A 21,748-nucleotide genomic window follows, 5' to 3' on the forward strand; every position below is an offset into this window, starting at 1 on the left:
TTAAGACTATATGAAAAAAAATATTTGCTGAAAAATATGCCTTAAATTTTTTACAAAGCAGACATTAACTTGCCAATTGTGGCCTATGACCCTTACTACAAAATCGTTCTCAGGATTCAGGAAATTAAATTGAATTTCGTCTCTTGAGAGTAAATATCTGCATTCACTTCATCCTCCAGAGGCAGACATCACTGGCAAGCTGTGGAATTCCAGATGCAACATCTCCTAAATCTTTCCTGCCAGTAATCCTACTTTTTTACACAATCATTATATGATCTCATAGCAATCATTTCTATACTTAGGATGGTTTTAGCTGTTATTCTTTTTGCACTGAGTGGAAGAACATCAAGGCTGAATGTCTTCAGACAAAAAGGCAGCTGAATCAAAATTTCCAATATGCTTGGTAAATTTCCTAACTTTGGATGATGAACTAAAAAAGTAAGTGGAATTTCTGACAAGATCAGCACCCTTTGGTTTTCTGAGTACTTTAATCTATGGATGGATTCATCTCTTGAATATAAACCCAAATTTTTAAATTTCAGTTGAACTGAATAACTTCCTGGTTAGCTGCAACAATAAAAAGGTGTAAATGCTTGCATAGCCTTTTTGGTGATCTTCTGTGATGGCAGGGGTGAAAAGGCACCAGTGAAGTACATCTTTTATCACCAAGACAATCGAACAAGTCTTGCACATGACAATCATATAAGCAAGATTAGTTCACTTAAGCATTTCAAATTGTCTGGAAACTACAGAGAGAGTAAAGTATCAATGGCATTCTCATAAATATAGGAATACACATTTTGCAGAGCTCTGTGGGGAACTAAAGTTCTTGCTAACAGTCTGGATTGCAGAATTGAACGAATTTATTACATTTGTATATGACAGTGGAAGATAGGCTTAAATTCAAAGTGTTTTTGACAAACTGGATAAATATTTTGGAAAAACAGTTATATTCAACAGAGACATCACAAAAAGGAGAAGTATTCAGCTGTAAAAATATGAACAATGGATTAGGTGATCTTGAGGGAAACAAAAGCAACCAGAGCTTAAATTTTATTGCTAAGTGATACTGCTGTCACAACCAAGGCTTGCATTCCACACGGAATGCACGGAAAAAGAGTAACACTGTGACATGTGCATAATACTCTTCTTTTCTTATAAACAAGATCCCACTCAGTTTATTAGCTCCAGCTTTGGACTTCAAATAAGATACAAACCAGTTGAACACAGTCCTGATGAAAGCAGAATACACCAGCTCTTGAGACATCCTGGAGTGCCTAAAGAACAGTTTCTGGGAGTGGGCTTTACCTGTGTAAAGACTGAGGGGAATACTCTGCTTGCTGTCCCTTTGACGGCTAATGCAATACTCTGAAATCACAGCAAGGGAGGTTCAGGTTGTACATTAAGGAACAGTTTGCAATGGCAAGTCAAAACAGATTGCCTGAGGAGGCTGGAGTGGTGCTGTCGCTGGAGGACTTCAGAATGGGTTAGACAAACACTTGTCAAGAATGGCACATACATATAGTTGATTGTGCCTTGGGGCAGAGCCACAGAGGAGCTGACCTTGCAAGGTCCCTTCCAGTCCTGCTTTTATGTAAAGAGCTTTGTGCTGTCTCCTCCCATCCCACCTTCATCGTTCAGAGTTTTCCTGTTCTGCCTTCGAGCTTTCCCTTATCTCCATCTCCTCTCCTAAAAACTAACCTTTCTACTGCCTCATCTACTATTTTATGAAAATGTAGGAAATGCTCCCTGAACAACACGGTTCTGTGGACGGACAAGCCTGATTTCAACCATGGAAAAGGACAGGACTACTTCTTCCCATTTGTAGTGATGTACTGTAGTTACAGAAAGAAAATTCTTATTTTAAGACCTAGACATTCAGAAATACTTTAGCCACCAATAGGAACAGGGTCTGTAGCTGAAGTGACAGCTTTCTACATGCAGGGCAGAAAGAAAGGAAGATAGAGGTAGCTTTATTTTCCAATATTCGTTCTGGGCATGTCCACGTTATGAGTCTGATACACGTTTTCCCACTGTTTAATGCGACAATGCTGAAAGGGCAGTAGGTCCTAGCGAGCTTAACCCAAGCGTCCTCCTGTTTCGCTGAGAGGAGTTAGTTCGGGAAGACAAGGTAATTACACTGCGTAGTCAGAACGAGCAGCTGAACACAACCCAAACGGGTCCGACTGCAACACGCTGGGTACAAACCGACATGGCTCAGAACATCTCCTTCCCCCGGCGCTGCTGCCGAGGCGGGGGTGCCCTCAGCCCCGCGGTGCGGGGAGGGCCGGAGCTGCCCAGGCTGCGGCCGGGCGGGCTCCGGGCAGGCGGCGCTGCGGGGCAGCCCCGGCAGGTGAGCGCCCCGCACCGCCCGGCGCAGCGGGCCGGGCCCCGGGCAGGGAGCCGCCCGCGGGCTCTCCGCGCCGTTCCCCCCGCATTCCACGTAGCGCCGAGGAGGACGGACCGGAACGGGAATTGCAAGCCCCGTCCCCGATGCGCGGCGGCGGCAGAGCCGGCAGCGGCATCGCCGGGCTCCGGCCCGCGGGCCCCGCACCGGGCCGTCCCTCGGCGCCTCGCCCGCCGGCGGGAAGGCGCTCAGCGGGCGGAAGCGCACGTGGGGCGGCCGGCATGAGGAGGCGCGGCGGGGCGGGCCCGGCCCCGCCCGTCCCCGGCCCGGCCCGGCCCGGCCCGGCCCGGCCCGGCCGCCGCACGTGGTGGCGGGGGGCGCGGGCCGCCCCTCCCTGCCCGCCTCCCCGGCGCGGAGGGGCGCGCTGTGCCGCGGCGCCGGCAGCAGCCCGCTTCTACTGCTTTTTGGGTGGTTTTTTTTTTATTGAACTCTTGCTTAGCAAATTGCGCGTGATGAGCTCATGATGCCGCGCCCCCCCCGCCCGGGCCGGGGCAGGCAGGGGGACGTGAAGCGGGCGGGTGCGGCCAGCGGCGGGGGCTGTGCGCGGCCGGGAGGAGGGCGAGATCTCGGTCCCACGCGCTTTGCTGCACTCGGGCTGTGAGGCTTTACCCTCCTTTTCGTTTTTTCTCTCCAATATCTACATGTGTGTCTATATATTTATTTGTTTATTGCCCCCGTCCCGCTGCGCGGCGGGCTGTTGGCCGCCCTGTTGGCAGGTGGATCCATGAGCTCCCCCCAGAGCGGCACCGCCGCCTCGCAGCGCCGCGCCGGGGCGGGGGGAGCGGCCGCCAGGTTCGGCCCCGCCGCCGCCGCCGCGGGGGGCGGCCCCGCCCGGGCTCCGGGTGGGCAGGCGTGAGGCGGGCGAAGTTTCTCCGCGGCGCCGGGCCCCTCCGAGGCGCTGCGGGCGGGGAAGAGCCTGGCCCCGCGGAGCTGGGGGAGCTGACACCGCCGCCGCCAGCAGAGCAGCCCGGCTTTGGCCATGAAGAGGAAACAGAAAAGGTTTCTGCAAATGACGCTGCTCTTCACCGCGGCTCTGATTTTCCTGCCCGACATCGGCCTCTGGTCTCTGTACAAGGAGAAGCACCTGGTGAAGCCGCCCGAAGGAGCGGAGCCGCAGGTAGGTGCGGGGCCGCCCGGGAGGAGCGCAGCCGCTGCCCGCCGGCCCGGCCCGGCTCTGCCCCTCGGGGCGCGGGCGGCAGCGCTGCCGGTCCTGCCGCCGCCACCGGGGACAAAGTTGTGGGAGCATCTCCGCTGCCGGCTGGGCTTCCCGGGAAGGGCAGGGGCGAGCGGGCGCACGGGCTGCCTCTGGAATTAGGCGGACGTGGGGTTTTGTGTGCTGCCTTGGTCAGTTGAGGGTGATGCTGGGCTCTGATTTTCATTTCAAGAAGTGGAGGTTTTACTGCAACTTTTGTTTGCCCGCCTCTCTGCAATACTTCTCGAACTGGTGTGTGGCTGTAGGTCCGCTGAAATTGCTTGGGATCCGCGTAAATGTCTTGCCACCGAGATTTTTTGTTTCCTCTTCTGTTGTAAATTCGACAGAAGTGACTGACGATGTTTTTTTCTCTTCTGAATATTACTGTTGTGTCCTGATGCGGCGATGCTGTGTCTAATTGCTTGTCAGACTGATGTCACAAAGAACTTCCAAATATTTTCAGTTTACGGTTTTCTCGATCACTGTTATTAATAATAGGAGCCGTTGACATAAGCTGTTCCTTGCTTGAGTTATTCTTCAGCTTGATGGTTTTATGTTTGGCTCATAAATCACAGTATGACCTGCGTTAAGTGAAGTTTAGTTTTAGGGAGTTACTGTAATGCACTTCTTTATAACCCTGCCTGTAATTTACCAAAGCTTATGTTTGTTCTGTTCAACAGTACAATGCTCCTACACTGTAATTGTCAGTGTAATTTAAACATAACACGAATTTTTCATAGATCATTGGTAAGAAATTATGGGGTTGTATGATCTTTTAGCTTGTTTACCACTTACATAGTCTTCACATTAGAGTGTATTCATTTATCATTTCAGTGTATTAGTAGCCTTCATTTCAAGGGTCATCACCCATGTATGGTCAATGGCTTCAACTGGGCAATAACATATTTGATTCTTTGTTAATAAGGGTATCCATCACAGAAGTTAGCCCTCCAAATTATTGTAACTTTGCTTAATGAAATATGCTGAATATTACCAGAGGAGGAAGTTAAGGATATCTTCTTAATTTGAAGCTTACTTTATGTTTCCATGGGTTTTAAAATGCAGTAGGTGTCAGGTGCTAAAATTTAGTTGGAAGTAATTTCTGCTGAAAGAAAATTATGCATGATCATAAGTGTCTGTCATTAGTTTACAAGGTGCACACTGCAGTCTTTGCAGTTTCTAATTTACTTTGTGACTTAGGGAAGCTAAGGTTTTCAATGCAAATAATGATTTCCATGTGTGTTGCATGGCTCTTTGAACACACGTGCCTTCATAAAATTTCTGATGTTCAAGAGTGCACTCTAAGTAGAACATGGTTGGATAACACTGAAAGGTAGCTTTGTATTTAATAATAATAATAAAAAAGGTTCTGGATAAAGTGGTGTCAGAAATAAACAGCTAAACATATGTCAAGGACTAGTGAGGTTTACTCTAATGATAATCCAAAAAATTTTACATCCTAAGTTTTCTGAAAAGGTCTTTTTACTAGCTTCCTTTTTTTCTCCCCTTTTTTTTTCTTCCTCTTCACTTTTCTCCCAGTCTGAATACTAATTGAGCAGTAATGGGACTGTTTAATGGAAAAACAATAAAAATGAGCAGTGAAATTTTGAACCTTACAGCTGACTCTAATGTAATTCCGTTATCATGTTAAGTATTGAGATCGTGTTGGCAATATCATTACCCAGTGAGGATGGAAGGTTGAAGTACAGACAAGTAATGCAATTAGGTTACTTATGTCTTTTGATGTGCATGTTATAACCCAAAATACTTACAAGGAACAGGGATTGAAATACGAGTTTAACTCCCTGAAATATAAAGGAAATGGCAAGACTTCTTTGCGACTACCCTAGAAATGAGGTCATGCCAGAAAAGACTGCATTAGAAATAGTATCCTAGTAGAAATGTAACTTCTTTTTCCTTGTTCAGTTAGTAGCAGATGCAAGAATTTAAACTCTCAGCACAGTTATTCTTTGCCCTTGAGGTATTCAATTTCTTGATACTTAGTGTGACTTAATACAAGTTTAGAGGTCAGTCCTACTGAAACTGCAGCAGACTTTTCTTGTGTAGTCTAAGATCATGTTAGTTGACAAAGGTATGTGTGTATACTGTCAGCAGTCATGCTAGTGATGTACAGTTGGACTGTTATGGTATGTCCTGACCATGGGAGAGAGGCAGAGCTGTCTGTGACTTCAATAATTTAGTTATAGTCTGAACTGGTTTTGCCTTTGTGGGTAAAATGGGTGTCTGGTTGGTATTCTGACCTTGACAGTAGTGTTTATAAATGTGCCATCTTGTTTTAAGAACAATTTAATTCATGTTATAGATCATCAGGTGGTTTTGAGGAGATGGCATGGTAAAATGATGTTTTGACTACTTATAAATTAAGCTTTTGCATTCATTGCTGAAAGAAACATCCCCAAACTTCCTTGTGCATGAGGGCTCTGTCAGCCTCTCCCACCACCTCAGCTGCTTGCCACAGCACTGGAGTGAGGGAGGGATGGCAGTCTGATGGAGGAGGTATTGATATCCTGACAGCAGTAAGCAGAGAAGCTGTTCAAAAGCAGTCCACAATGCAAAAATAGTCTGTTTCTATCAATGGTAGAACAGTGTCCCCTGGGGATTGTGTCATTTCCAGTGCCTAGAAGAGGCACTTGTGTTCTTTACTGCTATCTAGAAATTCTAATATGACAAACTAAGTTGACTTTTTTTTCATTAAAATAGTGCTGCAATAAGTTACATAAGAATTGTTTTTTGTTGTGCAAATTCTGTTTCTGAGTAGAGAAGAAGTTCTTTAGGGAAAAATGAGAAAATTATACAATTAAGATTTCAGACGACATTAATGGTGTTGATCACTTTACATTAATTCTATAAACATTATTAATCTCTGTGAACGGTTGTTTCATACAAACTTTTAAAAGCTGTCATGTTTTCACTTGAGAACTTGATAGGCTTGATTTTTATATTTTGGTTATTATTATTTACTTCTGTTTTATCATATTTAAAGTGGAGCTTCAAGGGTAAATGTACATGTAAAGGTTCTGAGTTATGTGGTGCAACAAGATTTCCATAAAATACAGTTTGACATAAATGGTAGACACGAGGAGGAAAAAATTTAGTTCATTTCTTGTTTAATCTTTCTAAGACTGCTTTCCTTGCTATACTGTGGGAATAAGGGAAATTGCATAGGGTATTTTTATTGCCCTTTTAAAAAAGAAGTCATAAAAATTCCTTAAAACATTACGATGTTCTTGAGTTTTGATTACAGTTTTTACATTAGTTTAACTTTGGAGAGGGAGTTTGTTTGTTTTGTTTTGTCATTGAGGTATTATGTATGTGATTTAAGTATCTTGTCTGATCATCTGATAAAGTTCCAAGGCCAGGGTGTTTGGATACTAAGTTATGCTGGTAAAACTTTTAATTTCAGTTTTGTTTTCTATGGAGGAAAAGCAACAATTTAGTGTGTTCAGGAGGAGGTAATCCTGGTCCAAACCTGGTTATCTCATGCTATCAAAAGTTAGTGCTACTTTGTTTGGCTACAGTAAGGCTTTACCCTGTCTGTTCATATACTGTCAGTATATGAAGCATAACTTCATGTAAAAGTACCAAATTTCTTGCAGCAATTTTCCAGTGTCTGTTATGTAGGTATTGTGGTATATGTTTCTTTCTGTTCCTATGGGAGGTCAGTGTGGGTGGTGACTGAAAGGAGAGCAGTCTAGTGAAGTAACCCCTAATATATTTCAACTTCATTTTGTGGTTTTTTCATTCGACACATCCCTGCTTCCTGGTGTCAAATCTCCTCACTTAAAATTGATTTGAATAGCAGCATCTCTTGGTCACAGATGCTCTGTAATGCTTGTAGGTGTATTACTGAAATGCTTTATGATGTGTAAAGTAAGGAAAGAAGGTGGATTTCTGGCTTCATTTCACATATGCTCTGGCGTAGTGAGCGGTGCTGCTTTAACCTCCTGACTCCACTTCTACTGGAGAAACTGATGATGATGTTGGCCCTTTTTTATTTTTGTGCATGCATGGTGTCCAGAACAAAGAGAAAAAGCTGTGCTGTGAGGAGGAAACATAGTTCCATGGGGTAGTCATGGAGCTCTCTTCCATTGTGAAGCCTGTGCTTCCGTCTGGTTAGCCCCAAGATTACACCTTTCTCACGGAATAGTGAGGTATGGATCTCAATGAACTCCTTAGCATGAGGAGAACTTAGTCCTTACAAATCCTAGGCCTCTTTTGTAGGTGGCAAACAGGCACAAAATCGACTTACTAAGCCTGGTGGTTATGAAAGTACTGACTTTGTCTTCTGAATCCAGAAGGCAGCTTCAGCCTGAATTCTGTCTTGCAATGAAGTCTGTGAAAGAAGTGAAAATTTAAATTTACCCCAAAATGCAATATTTCCTACTGTTTATCACACAGGTTTTAATACTCAAAAATTTTCCAGGACACTTAACCCTGTCAACTCACTATTGCTGCCAGCAAAGTATAAAGCTTAGCTGGTGAATTCTGTTTCTGGTGCATAAAAGCAGCATCTTGAGACCACAACTTTTTTCTCCCCTCTCCCCCGAGCTGTGTTTCTCTTGCCTTTCTGGTTGATTTCAACAGTTGCAAAATCTTGTACAGAATATGGTTTGTTTAGGACATCAATATGCACCTGTTTCCTATTATTACACTGGTGGGACACTGTCAGCTACTTATGTATTTAGTTCCACTGTCTCAATTATTTACCTTTGTTTTCACCACAAACTTATGAGGCAGGAGAGTTTTGTTTCTCTTTAGCAGAGTAAATAAAGCATAGAGTGACAAACAGGCTCAAGTCTACAAAAGTAGCTGTTTGACTGCTGCTGACATTTATTTCTGCTATTTTGAGACAGTACCTGTCAGACCATAAAAAATACTGATAATATGAAGCTTCACTTTCTCTGCTCAGTTTCTATGCATGTGCTGTTCCAAGCAAGTCATCGTTTCTCACTGCAGAGCAGCAGCTGGGACCTGGTGTGCTCAATACTCTTTTATTCTATGGCTGTGTTAATTGCTGTGCTGATTGCTGTGCTGGGGTATCAGCTCCAAGAGTCCCTGTACCTGGCATGACAAAACAGAGCTTACTGCCTTAAAACAAAGAGCATTGGCAACCTGAGTTTGCCTTTTAGGTGTTTTTAGTCACACAGTTAACACATAGGTAATTTAGTTCTTTTACCGAAGTTGTTCATGTTTAATTTCATTCCCTTGTTTACATTGGAGCCTACTGAGGAAAATATAATTTGAATTCTAAAACCTTTTTTACTTTATTGCCAAAAATAGTGGTGTATCTTAAAACAGTATGCTTCTGTTGTATTCACTATACCAGAGGGAGCCCTCCTGTGGTTAATTTAATACCTATCAATTTTTAGGAGTGTTACTAAATAGAGTATATCTTACAGGATAAAATAGACTGGTTTCTATATTTAATTTTCTTTCCATTTAACTCAGCATTTGTAATGTATTTCAGCTAATTTATTGTGCACAGTCATTTTGGCTTAATCCAAATCCAAACACAAGATTAAGAAACCTCAGTGCATGCTGACATTTGGACTTGTAGAAAGGCTAATGTGATGAAGGGATTCCATGGCTGTATTGAAGCAGAGGGATGCAAAATTCCTCAATTATTAGTGGGGATACCCAAGCTATGTTTTGTCCCCTCACTGGGCTGTGATTCCCAGTTCTTTCCTAAACTTCCTCATTTCCCTGTGAAGGGAATTTCTCTTATGTCTGACTGAGAAGGATTGCAGTGGTACTATAGGTACATCCTGGTCAGGAGCCAGACTGCACTGTGTGTGCTGTGTGTCTAGGCAGGTGTCTGTTCACATAAAGAACAAAGAACAATTCAGCTTTTCTCTTGTTTTTAATTCTCAGACAGGTAACTTATGGTCTTTGTTTAGCAATATGCTGATGCACACATTTATAGCAATTGACTGCAGCAAAACTGACTATTTTGATGGATCTGGGCCAGGAGCAGACATCTTGGCTACATAAAATCAGTCTGAAAAAAATTAATTCAGAGATCAACAAGTTAAATGCAGTGCAACTCAGGAATTCCAAACTAAAAATTCTGCATGTATTCTACAAAATTCTACATGACCATGTTCTTCATGCTCAAAAGACCAAATGGTGCTGACTGAAAGAATTAGCAGTCCCATTCTCTTGATGATTTCTTTAAATTGTAAAAAGGCTTCATTAGGATATGGCAAGCTTCTGAACCTTCTTTCTGAGAATTTTAGTGTGTTATATTTTAACCTTGGCAGGCAAGTAAGCACCACACCACTGCGCCCCCACTCCCATCTCAGTGGAGTGGAGGAGAGAATCCAAAGGATAAAAGTGAGAAAACCTGTGGGTTGAGGTAAAGACAGTTTAATAGGTAAAGCAAAAGCCCCCCACACAAGCAAAAATCAGAATCAATTTACCATTTCTCCCGGGCAGGCAAGTGTTCAGCCTTCTCCAGGAAAGTTGGGCTCCATTATGCATAACAGTTACTTGAGAAGACAAATGCTATCAGTCCTGTTCCTGTCACCTCTTCCTTCAGTTTTATTGTGACTCTGATGCCATATGGTATAGCATATCTCATTGGTTAGTTGTTTTCACCTGTATCTTCTCCCAGCTTCTTGTACAGCCCCAGCCTCCTCACTGTTAGGGCAATACAAGGAGCAGAAAAGATATTGATGCTGTGTAAGCCCTCCTCAGCAACAACAAAAATATTCTTGTTTTACCAGCACTGTTTCCACCACAAATTCAAAATACAGCCCCCTACCAGTGGCTGTGAGGAAAATTAATTTTATCCCATCTACAATAAGCACATAATTTAAACAGGTTTTTGAGGTCAAGCTCTGTAATGGTTCATTGATTTCAACCTGATTTTGACAGTTGTCACATTTGGAAGAGTTTCACTGTGTGATATACTTGTCTGGGTAGTCTTATTCAAAATATGTCTTCAACGGAGAAGTCCTTTCCCTCTTCTTTGTAAGAAACACCATGGGAGACACCTGCTTGTGATGGTTTACTCAAGAGGTAAAGAAGAGGAAGAAAATATGTTGCAGTGATTTAACAGGACTTCATGATTATTTTTCAAATTCTTTACCTTCATTTCTGTGATTTTCACACCTTTTTCCATGATATGGCTAGAAGTCTATGCAAACACCCAGTGATCCAAGTCAGCTATTTAATCACCAAACTAATAACAAAGAGAATTGCAAGAACAAAAATGATAATGTGTATCTCCAGCTAGTATAGAAATATGTAGGCCACAATATCCACTCTCTTCTGGATGCTTGTGCTCCACAGGGTCAGAGAGGTCATGTTTCACAGGGACAATGTTTCTTTATGCTGTCATTTTAAAATATCTTGGCTGATTCTATTGAAGGAATTTCCTATTATATCTTTATCTGGTCAAATCCTGTTTATTGAACACTTCTGCCCTTAGGAAGCAGTCACTAGCTGAAATATGAGACTTTCTTGTCACATGTGGATTTAACAGATAACTACAGTGTCCCTTTCCCCACCATCACCTCCAGCTGTTGGTTACCTTCCCATGCCAGAAGTTTTCAGCCAAATCCTTGATGACAGTACACAATGGTATTTGACAGATGCTTCCTTGGATCATCTGAAACCACCTCCAGAACAGTATAAGCCTAACTGCCAGACTTTTCTCTGAAGAAGCTGAAGAATATTTTTGTGTTGTCTTCAGAGCCATGTGAACAGTCACCCCCATGAGAACTGCAGCAACAAGAAGTTTGGAGATTGGTGCCATTGGCAGTACCATGGATGTGCCGTGCCATGAAACTTGCCATGTTTGTTTCACCTGAGAGCTACCATGTCCAGTGCAGTTTCCTGTGTGTTGCCAGTTGTTTTTTGTTTGTTTCTTTGTAATGTGAAATTTGCAGTGCAAATTGGATATAGTAGACTAGAAAATCTGGCCTGTACGACTTAAGTGTTTCATTGATTGGTGATAAACCATTGATCCTGTGCTTAAGAAGCAATGGCAATTGAAGAGTTTTCTTCTTTGCTACACAGTAGTTTATGACAGCATGCAATACTGCTAAGAGATTTAGCTAGGCAGAGTAATTATCTAAACTAGAATTTTGTCAGGACACCAGTATTAGTACAAGGTGCTTAGAAATTGGATTGCTCACCGAAGTGTGTAAATGTAGATTTATCAGACTAACTTAAGGTTCTCATTTGCCTAAAGAAGCATAATTTTTCATACTTGTACTTAAAATAACAGATGTGTTTATTTAGAAAATTTTAGCCTGTTTAGTTATTTTTGCCCTCTGTAAATAGCTTTCTATCAGTTAAGTACTAGGAGAAGGCAAACAAATATTTAGGACAGCCTAAGAACATTTCATAGCAGTCTATGACAGGTTCTGTTTATAGATGAAGATAGAGCAGAGGAAGGACTCCTTGTGTCTCTGTTCAGAGCCAATGCCTGGGAAACACAGGCCCTGCAGTGGTAACAGCTACTGTGAGATAAGTATTTTATCTCGTAATATATTTTTGCCTCACTGTGAGTAAAATCTCCCAATTTTGCATTAGATAAAACAGTCTTCTACCACAGGCAGTTTGTCTTTCTGTTTTGTCATCCAGTCCCTGGGCTAAAATTTGTGGTTGTAATGTAATTTTTGGATGAATTTTGTGTAACTTTGCTGAAACTTTTTTTTGTGTCCGAGGGGTCAAGGTCAAACAGTGCCCATGGACTAGAGAGGTTTGCGATGCTCCCACCCACAAGAGATAGCTCCAGCAGACACTGGCAGCTGAAATACCTTCTGTGCAGATCAACTTCACCCTGGGCAAAACTTTACTTGTCCCTGGCAAAGCCTGCACAGATACAGTAGTAGTTAGTCAGAGACAACTACCAGACAACTTGAGGAGAGACTATAAATTGCCCCAAATCTAGTGCTGAAGCCCCATCCTTCAGTGATTCTCCAGTTCTGAGTCATCTGTCTTGAACAGAATTAATACATGGTTTAATGCAATAGTTGACTTTTTCAATATTAGAGCACAATGCCTAATGTGGTTTTTCAGCTTTTATTTTCAACATAGCAGCACACTTTCATCTCTTGCTGCTTTTTTTTCTTTGGAGGGAAGCCCTCCACATTTCAGATCATTTAATGTTTTTGATATCCCACTTAGTTCCTGGGTAAATTACTATATTGGACTGAGTTGTGGAAATTTTTAGATTGCTTTTTCTATAGAGCAGTAGTTTCACATTAGCATGGAGAATGCACTTAAAAGACACATTAAGGCTATTCAGCAAGCAGTATATTTATCTTTTTCTCAGACTCTGATAAATGACTACATTTTGAGTTGCATTTGTTATGGGTACAAAATGAATGACAGACTTGAATGGATGTTGTTTTTTCAAAATTGCTCAACATAAACTAAAGTGACATTCAAATTGATGATCAAATTTTACAATTATAACACCAGTATAAAAATGTAAATTCAGAACTTTTATGTTATTGAGCAACAAATTCTCCTCTAAAGTTACAGAATCATTAAAGACACAACACAGACAAGAATAAAAAAATACTTGTGATGACTCTAAAAATAAGTGGGAAACTAAACAAATTACTTACAAAAGTGTCACAGCAAAATATTCCTGCAGTATATGTAACCTGTGTTTCACATCAGATTAAATATTTTCCAGCAACCTTGGGCATCCTTAACATAATTTCCAATGATGGTGAAGCAGTGGAAATTTCTCCAAGCACATGGAGATGCTCTTCCATGGAGGTCAGATTTTATTTTGAGTGATACTGCTTGAACTATATTGACAGGAGTGTGGTTTTATATCTGTTTTTCCAAAAGTAATCCATTTAAGAAGTACAAGCCCAATGTAAGTGCAGCCAGAACATATATATTAGCCTATACTTTGCTAAGATGAAAGTGAAGTTGTGTTCACATCCACGTTATACTAATGGATTTTGAAATCTGCCATTTTTAGCAATATGGACAGGCATGCCATGTGAGCAGGAAGCACTTCAGAGGAGGACAGGAAACTTCTGGGATTCCGTCAGGGAAAGCAGCAAAGCTGCAGAGGGATGGGAAATAAATTTGACTAGAAAGAAGGTCCATTACTTTCTGTAATCTTTCCCCATCTTCCCTGTCTTCTTGCTCCCTGAGGAGAGGGTGCACCAAGAGCAGTAAGGATGCTGAGATGTTTAAACCATTCTTGAAAAAGGTACTGAGAGAAACTATTTGACAGCGTTATTAATGGAGACTTTCTGTGTAACTGAGGTGGTTTCTCAGCAAAATTCTAAGTGCTGCGGTGCATGTGCAGACCCCACAATAGTGCAGTCGCTGAAAATAAAGGTGTCTTCTTTGAAGTGACTTCAGTATGAACATGTGAGAGACATTTTTCTTCAGATGCTCCAAGACTCACAACAGATGTCTCCTTCAGAAGCAATGAAGAAAAAATGCGTTTTATATTGTGAACAAGGAAATGGAGATGGCATCATGCTAAGCAGCAACCTGCTTCTGCATCTGGAATGGATGTGAATGACAAATGAACATGGGAGATTCTGCTGGTTTCATCTGAGAACATTTAGAGTAATATTCTTCATAGTTTCTGGTATGGGGCCGTGCTTTGTACTTGTGCTGAACACAGGGTTGATCATGTAGAGATGTTTTAGTTGTTGCTGAGCAGGGGTTGCCCAGAGCAAGGGCCATTTCTGGTTTTCATATGGCCACGCTGGTGAGGAAGGTGGGTGTGCATGGGAGGCTGGGAGGAGACACAGCCAGGACAGGTGATCCAAACTGACCAAAGGGATATTCCAGACCATATGGCATCATGCTCAGTATGTAAAGTGGAGGGAAGAAAGAAAGAAAGAGCAGCAACATTTTGGAGTGATGATGATTGCCTTCCCAAGTAACCTGTGATGGGATCTGCTCTCCTGGAGATGGCTGAACACCTGCCTGCCATGGGAAGCAGTGAATTCATTCCTTGTTTTTCTTGGCTTGTGTGCATGACTTTTGTGTTCTCTATGAACTGTCTTTATCTCAATCCATGTGTTCTCTATTTTTTATCCTTCCAAGTCTCTACCTGATCCTGCTGGTGGAGGAGTGAGTGGCTGCATGGGGCTTGGCTATTGGCTAGGGTTAGACCACAACAGAGAAGAAGGCCAGGACTTTGCACTTCGTAACCCCTTCAAAGACACAGATTTTGGAAAAACTTGCCGCTTCCTTGTGTTATGGGAATGCTTGTTCTGTGATTTATAAGAGTAAATTCTTTCTGAATTAAGTTGAAAACTAAAATTCAGTGGTACTTGAATGCATTTTAAAGAAATCATTAGTAGAATAGATTATTCAGAGATAGTTGTTAGTGTGGGTCTTGAGTTTTTCATTTTGCTTATATGTAAATATAATTGTATGTTTGTTTATGGGCAGAAGTTGAAGAGACCCTCTTTGCTTCCTGCAAGGGAGAGGGAAGACTTTTTTTCTTGGTGTAACATGCCAACAATCTTGAGAGGAACGGAACAATTTTGTGAAAAATACTATGTGAATACATGGAGAAGCATATGTTAATGAGTATAAATTTGGCACAATCTACAGTGCAATCTTTAGCATTTTTAAGTTGGAGGGTTTTTTAATAAATTTGGAGTTTCTTGTTTTTGTCTCTCATCCCTCTTTAAAAACAGATTGCATGTGGGCTGACTTTATGTTCAGTTTTTGAACAACCATAACTTTCAACAATCTCCTGAATGTTTTTTCCTCCTCTACTTGAGAAGACTTGAAATCTGTAGTAAATAATGATGGTGGCTCATTTCATTTATGCCCTTGATAATTACCAGTCTTTCCTGTTAGTCATGTCCACTCTTTAGTCAGTGGACTCACATACAGATTTTTTAATATTTATTTAGGAAAGCATAGACTAGATTGTTCAAAAAATACTTGCTCAAGGATGCCATCCTTATTATACACTTTGCTAATCTCCTGGTATGTGGAATCAAAAATCAAGCAACTGACCTTCTCTTCCATTTAGTAACCTTCTTCATATCACAGATTAATCTCCAATTTACTGATCTGGTTGTTTCAGAGACCAGCTTCTATCTTTTAATAAGAGTGGAGAAGCTGCCAGAATGTTAGAATGGAAGTGATAGGAAGGGAACATGTGAACAATGAAAATATACACCAAGAAAAATAAGGAAAATATATCCCATCAAATATATTTCTTGAACTTCTAAGTTGTGTTGCTGTTGTATTTCCTATGCCTTCTCTTTCGTGTTTAATCTGAATGTTTGGCAGATTTTGATATTATTATTTTTTATTTTTTTTTTAATTCTGACTGCATTCTGACTGCAACCTTCTCTGTTTTAATTTATTATAGCATATTAGTAAAGCTGCTGTGGAATACCCTGGATTAATGATGCATTTAAACTGTTTTAAACAACCCTGGGCTAGGTCAGTTATTGAAGTAATGCCAGTGAGAAATATTTTATTTTGATTGCAGTAAGCTCTTAGTTTTATGTTAACTGCATTGTACAAACATGGCCTGTGAGCTTTTAATGTTACAGTGAACTGGAAATGTGAATAAAGCATGCTTTGCATTTGCATGGGGCAAACTAACTTTCCTGCTTGAGAGGAGATTCTATCTTGTATTCTTTGGTTGTACATGAGGTCACATTTTTGTGCAAATGCTCTGAGATTACAGGGCACTTACATCTTTTTGATATAAAGGGAAGACATAATGAGGTGTGGGTGCAGGTTAGGGTATGTTAGGTGTAACTACAATCACCCCTTCTATACCCTGCAAATTTACACAGACCCATGCTACTACACCTGTACTTGCCCTTTCTCTGCAGCCTGAAGGATGTTAGAGCTGGTGCAGTGGGAGAATTCTGTGATACTGGTTATTTCCCAAAACTTCATTTGTAAAAGCAGTGCATTGAAATTTTTCTTGTAAAATTCACCCTTAATTATTGCAAAGCTTCTTTTCCTTTTTGGAAGTGTGAAGTGTTACTTGCTGTGTTCTGCTTTTGTAATTGAGATTTTGTAATTTCTGTAATTGAATTGAAATGAGGGCTTATTACATATTTTTCAAAATGCAGGGATGTGAATTTTCTCACCCCAAATAAATCTCTATGTTTTAATCTAATCTACTTTTCTGTTCACAACTGCACTATAGTTGCTCTGCTAGATTCCAAGATGATGGGCAGTTTATACTGCAAATTTAAAAAAACAACAAAATGCAGTTCTGGATAAAAAAATTTTAGTAATGCAGTCTTATCTAAATAAAACTGGTATTGGACTTCACAGATTTGACAGTGCCTGGGAAGCTTGACTTGCTCATGAAGTTTTATAAGTAACTTTAGGCTGTGGCTGTCATTTTTTTGTTAAATAGGTCTTCTGGAAGAGGAGCTGAAAACTGACTCCAATCATGGCCTGAAGTTACACCTATACCAAACTTTTCAAAATTTGCTTAAAATAAAGAGATGATACACTTCTCCAGAACAATATTTACAAATAGTTTAGTGGCCTATTACTTATTTAAAGAGGAGTAAAACCATTCCTTAAAATGAAGACTCCTACTTTGTTTAGGAGAACAGTGATTTGGCAGTGACTGAGCTGCTCAAGATGAGCAGAGATTTTGAACATTAAGCCACGTGCAAGGCAAAACGAGTGGCAAAAAGATTAACTCCAATTACTTCTGAAGAATCGCAGGAAGCAAAGTAAAAACCTTTTTGCATTTTGGGTTTTTATTTGGCTAAGGTAATTCCCAGGTCCTTGAAAACTAAGATGTTCCAAGTCTAGGAGACAGAGGCATAAAACAATGATCTGTGCATTCCAACAGCCAATGTTTGGAATACACATTATAGTGAAAATTTTATGTAATGAAATAGGGAGAAAAAAATGAAGTGGGAAGTTTGGGGTAGAATATAGGCAGAATTTTGCTGCTGTATTTCAGGTTCTCTCCATATAATCTTCTTTCTTTGTCTAGCCCTCTAAAGAAAAATATGGATAAATTATAAAATAATGTTTATGGGGAAGTAAATAATCCTAGGTTTACATATGCAGCAATAACTTTTGACACAGTAATTGCTACTCAGGAAGGAGCTCTTGATGCTTATATTAGTTTTATGAAAATGTTTGCTTTCATTTCAAACAGAATAACATTGTTATGACTACTGCATAAATTCATTGTGTACTCTCAAAAATTGTACAATTCTTGTTCAATTATAATCATCATAGATGGGAAAGAAAGGATAACCTATTAAGGGAGACCAAATTAAGTAAAGGTTTCATTGTTGTCTGACTGATGAGAGGTCTGAGACTGATAGAGGTACCTGAGAAAAGAGTAACATGGAAAAAATATGCAGGCTCACTTTATTGATTCTTTCTTTCAATAGAAATAATAGCATCAAATTAAGTACTGCACTGGTATCAAAACAAATGGCAGGTGCAGGTTTGTGTACAATAGATTATTAAGCTATGTAGCTTTCTAAACCAGGGATTGTGGATATTAAAAGCTTACATGGCTTCAAGAAACAATTTAATACATTCACGGAAGAAAAATACATTAGGGAGAAAGACGGTGCCTCTGGCTTGCAGTGTCCTTGAACCATCAGTTGCTGTAGTCTGGAAGGCTATTTCAGGGAAGTGAAGTTGTTTGTTTGCCATGTATTTGTATCTTTCTGTAGGACTTGTTACTGTTTACTGTGAGATAATAAGCTGGATGGACCTGTTTGTATAGATTACAAAAGTCATTCTTAAGCTAATAATGTGTAGTTAAAGTTGTCCATAGTAGTTGTTGATGGGAAACCAAGTCATGGAACAGATTATTTTGAATGAGTTTCTTGATAACAGAGAATGTTTTGGTAAGAAAGAGTAGTATGGCCAAACAGGTTCAATGTTGCTGCTCCACAGTGGATTTGAAGCACGGCACACTAAGAATGTACACACCCTAGAATAACTGTAATAATATGTATTTTCCTATTATAAATGCATGCCTTGGTGTATGAGTTAATATTTGAGGGAGACTGAAGGCATAATTTCAAGATTTGAAACTCTAATGGATACTTACAGGGGGCACTTATCTCCATCCTATGTTGCTTGCTAGCAGTAGGATCCTGGAGTGTTCTGTGTAGTTTGTTTGCTTTTAATTTTTGTGCAATTTTTCTCTATTCAAAATAATGTTAAATTTTTTCTCCTTGGGTTGAATGTTGAACATGGGCGTGTTGAATATGGTAAAGTATCAGAAGGAACATCTTTAGTCTGAGATCTTGGTGTGTTCAATATGTGTGAAATGGCTTGGAGGAGTTTTGATTTCTGTTTTTTGTTTAATATTGAAGGGAAATATTTTCTTAAATATATATATTGCATGCAAAGTGGAGATTATGACCTTAAAATATTCAAATTACTTTGAGGAATGCCTACAGAGCTTTCATTATCTTATAACCTGAACTCTTGAGTACTGATAGATATTGAAGTGATATAGCCCAGAATTTGGTTGGCTTTCTGGCTCACAGCAAGCTTCTGGTCAACCAAAATCTCCAAATCCTCCTCCTCAGGGCTACTATCAACTACTGCCCAACCTGTATTTGTACTTGGAGTTGCTTTCAGGGTCCCTCTGGATGCACCACACAGGTTGGTGGTGTTGGGAAGCTTGCTGAGTGTACTCAATCCCACTGTCCATGTTGGTGCAAAGATGTTAAATGGCACCTTGTCTGGACACTGACTCCTGAGAAGTGCTGCTCGTCACCATTCTCTGTTTGAACACTGAACCCTTGACCACAACTCTTTCTGTGCATCCATCCATCCATGAAATTCTTCATCTACTGAGTGGATATCCATAAAATCCATATCTCTCCAGTTTAGAGACAAGAATTTCATGCAGGACATTTCATATCTAATGTGAAATGATTTGCACAAGTCCAGAGCCATTGCAGAACTTACTTGCTAAAATCTGCTCCCAGACTGCACTTATATATGGTGTAGAAATTTGTTTCATTTCTTTCTTATGCCTGCTGTGTAGTCCCAGCTCTTACATAAAAGTTGCAATATGATCCAGTCAACTATACTGTTGGCCAAGTGTTAGGGCTTGAGTTCAAGATCTATACAAGTTCTTGTAGAGTATTTAATAAATATCAACAGAGTTTTTAAAAAAAATAAACTTCATCAGCATAATCCCCATTACCAGAGCAAAGCTTCTGTTGCCTTCAATGGGAACTGAGTTTTGTAATCAGTGCTGTCAGTCACCATCTGGACTGACACAATTTTGCCACAGAGAGAGTCCGTCTTTTCTGGGATGCCATCTGTTAGTCAGTTTCTTCTGACTTGTTTCCAGTATCAACCTTTATGCCTTCTTTCATATTCTCTTTTGTGCTTCAAGCTACCTCTCAAATCCTCATTCTCCCTGCTGTTTTCAAAATATGTTTTTGAACACCAGTGAACACAATGAAGTATCCTAGCAATAATGTCTATTACCAAACCCTGGGCAGCATTACAATCACCTGAAGAAGATCTGTTAGGAGGCTCAGGCTTGGAAGGCGTTGATCCCAAACCCTTTTCTCATTCCTGCAAGTGATATTTCAAAGCAGTGGCTGAGGGAGAAGTTTGAACTGCCGATTACTTTGAGTCTTTGCTGTGGATAAAAGAAATCGGTTAGTATGACAGTTTACCTAATAATAGCTTACAAAAGTATCAGCTCTTATAGGTTTAAAAATAAGATCAAGTAGCATTAATCTAATGGTATATCTGTTTTTGAAAGGCTTTTACTCAGTAAAGCCAGATTTATGAAGTCTTAAAAATAACAGTTTTGATCTAATGGCTGCTAACAGTGCTGCACACGGTGTTTTCACCCTGACATAGTTAAATGCCAACAATTTATTTGGCACTTCATAAGCAAATGGAATACAAAATGTGAACCCCAAACCTTTCAGTTTGAGAGAGAAAACAAAAGAATATATTAGAAATAATACTTACATAAGGGGTGCATCTTCTTAATAAAATAAAGAACAGTAGTCACTATGTGGTTTCATTAAAGAATTTTAAATATAATACAAGCATGTTATTCATGCATGGGGGAGATGTGTAAGTCATGCATGGAGAGGATGTCTGTGCATCCATATAGCAGCCTTTCTTTCAAGTGGCTTAGGGTTGTGATTTTTCAAAGAGTTTGAGTGTACTCTTCTTGGTTTATTAATTTGATTTAAACTGTAAGGAAGGATGATTCAGAGTTTCAAAGAGATAGAAGAAGCAGTTACTTTTATAGCAGTAGCCTTTTTAAGTGTGTGTATATATATATTTATCTATATCTTTAAAAAAATGTCTACTGAAGTTTTTCACATTGTGATCTACCTGTAGATAGTCTACAGGTAGAAACATACAATTGATATGTTTATACTGTGTTCATTCTCAGAGGAGTAACCCTGGCTATTTCAAAGGTGAGAAAATGCCAGCAGACAATTATGTAATGGATAATTCAAATAGATTTTACAGGCTCAACCTTGCCAACACCTTACTATGCTGTATTTGCTCATCATGGTTATTTTGCATAAAAATTAATCATAGAATATTATGTTAGGAAAGTATAACTACATTGCAATCTGATTAAAAATTGACACTCAGTATCTGTAGATACTCTCATGTGTTTAAATGTTTGAAATGAGAATAAGCAATATTCTTTCTGAGAAGCTAAGCTGTCATAAGATAGCTTCCTTTTTTCCAAATATGAAATCTGTTTCTTGCTGAGAAATAGTGTGGATGACCAAATATTGTCGTGTTCCCTGATGACTGAGACTGTCTTCACAACTCTGCAGTCCCTCTGTTTGTGAAGTCTAGCTTGTTATTTCATCTTTTGTGATTAGCTTCCCTTAGTTTTAAGGTCCATCTAGGAATTCTCCCTCTGGAAAGCAGTTCTTAGATGAGAGTGTCACACAAGAACCAGATGACCAGTGATTATTGTGTGACTGATGTTACTGCTGAGCTCTAGCTTACAATGATTTCTTGAAGACTTTTCCCTCTCTGGTAGATATTGCACAGACCTGGCTATATACAAGATTTTTTTTCCTAGGATAAGATATGTTTATTTTTCATCTTCACATGTATGGTGCTACTCTTCCACTGTTCCTCCTTTAGAGGAAAGTGAAGAAATGGATCTGACAGAAAACTTAGAGAGGTTT

General features: G+C 40.2%; 1 protein-coding gene across 1 annotated transcript in view; it reads left to right on the plus strand.

Moving 5' to 3' along the window:
* The first annotated feature begins 3,236 nt into the window (after window positions 1-3,236).
* GALNTL6 (polypeptide N-acetylgalactosaminyltransferase like 6) overlaps window positions 3,237-21,748 on the plus strand; it is a 425,461-nt gene continuing 406,949 nt past the window's right edge. Inside the window, exon 1 of the mRNA XM_056490455.1 lies at window positions 3,237-3,524. Within this exon, the coding sequence (XP_056346430.1) occupies window positions 3,387-3,524 (138 nt within the window). The 5' untranslated portion in view covers window positions 3,237-3,386. The remainder of the gene's footprint in view (window positions 3,525-21,748) is intronic.

This window comes from Oenanthe melanoleuca, chromosome 4, assembly GCF_029582105.1.
Source record: "Oenanthe melanoleuca isolate GR-GAL-2019-014 chromosome 4, OMel1.0, whole genome shotgun sequence".
In the NCBI taxonomy this organism is placed as follows: domain Eukaryota; kingdom Metazoa; phylum Chordata; class Aves; order Passeriformes; family Muscicapidae; genus Oenanthe; species Oenanthe melanoleuca.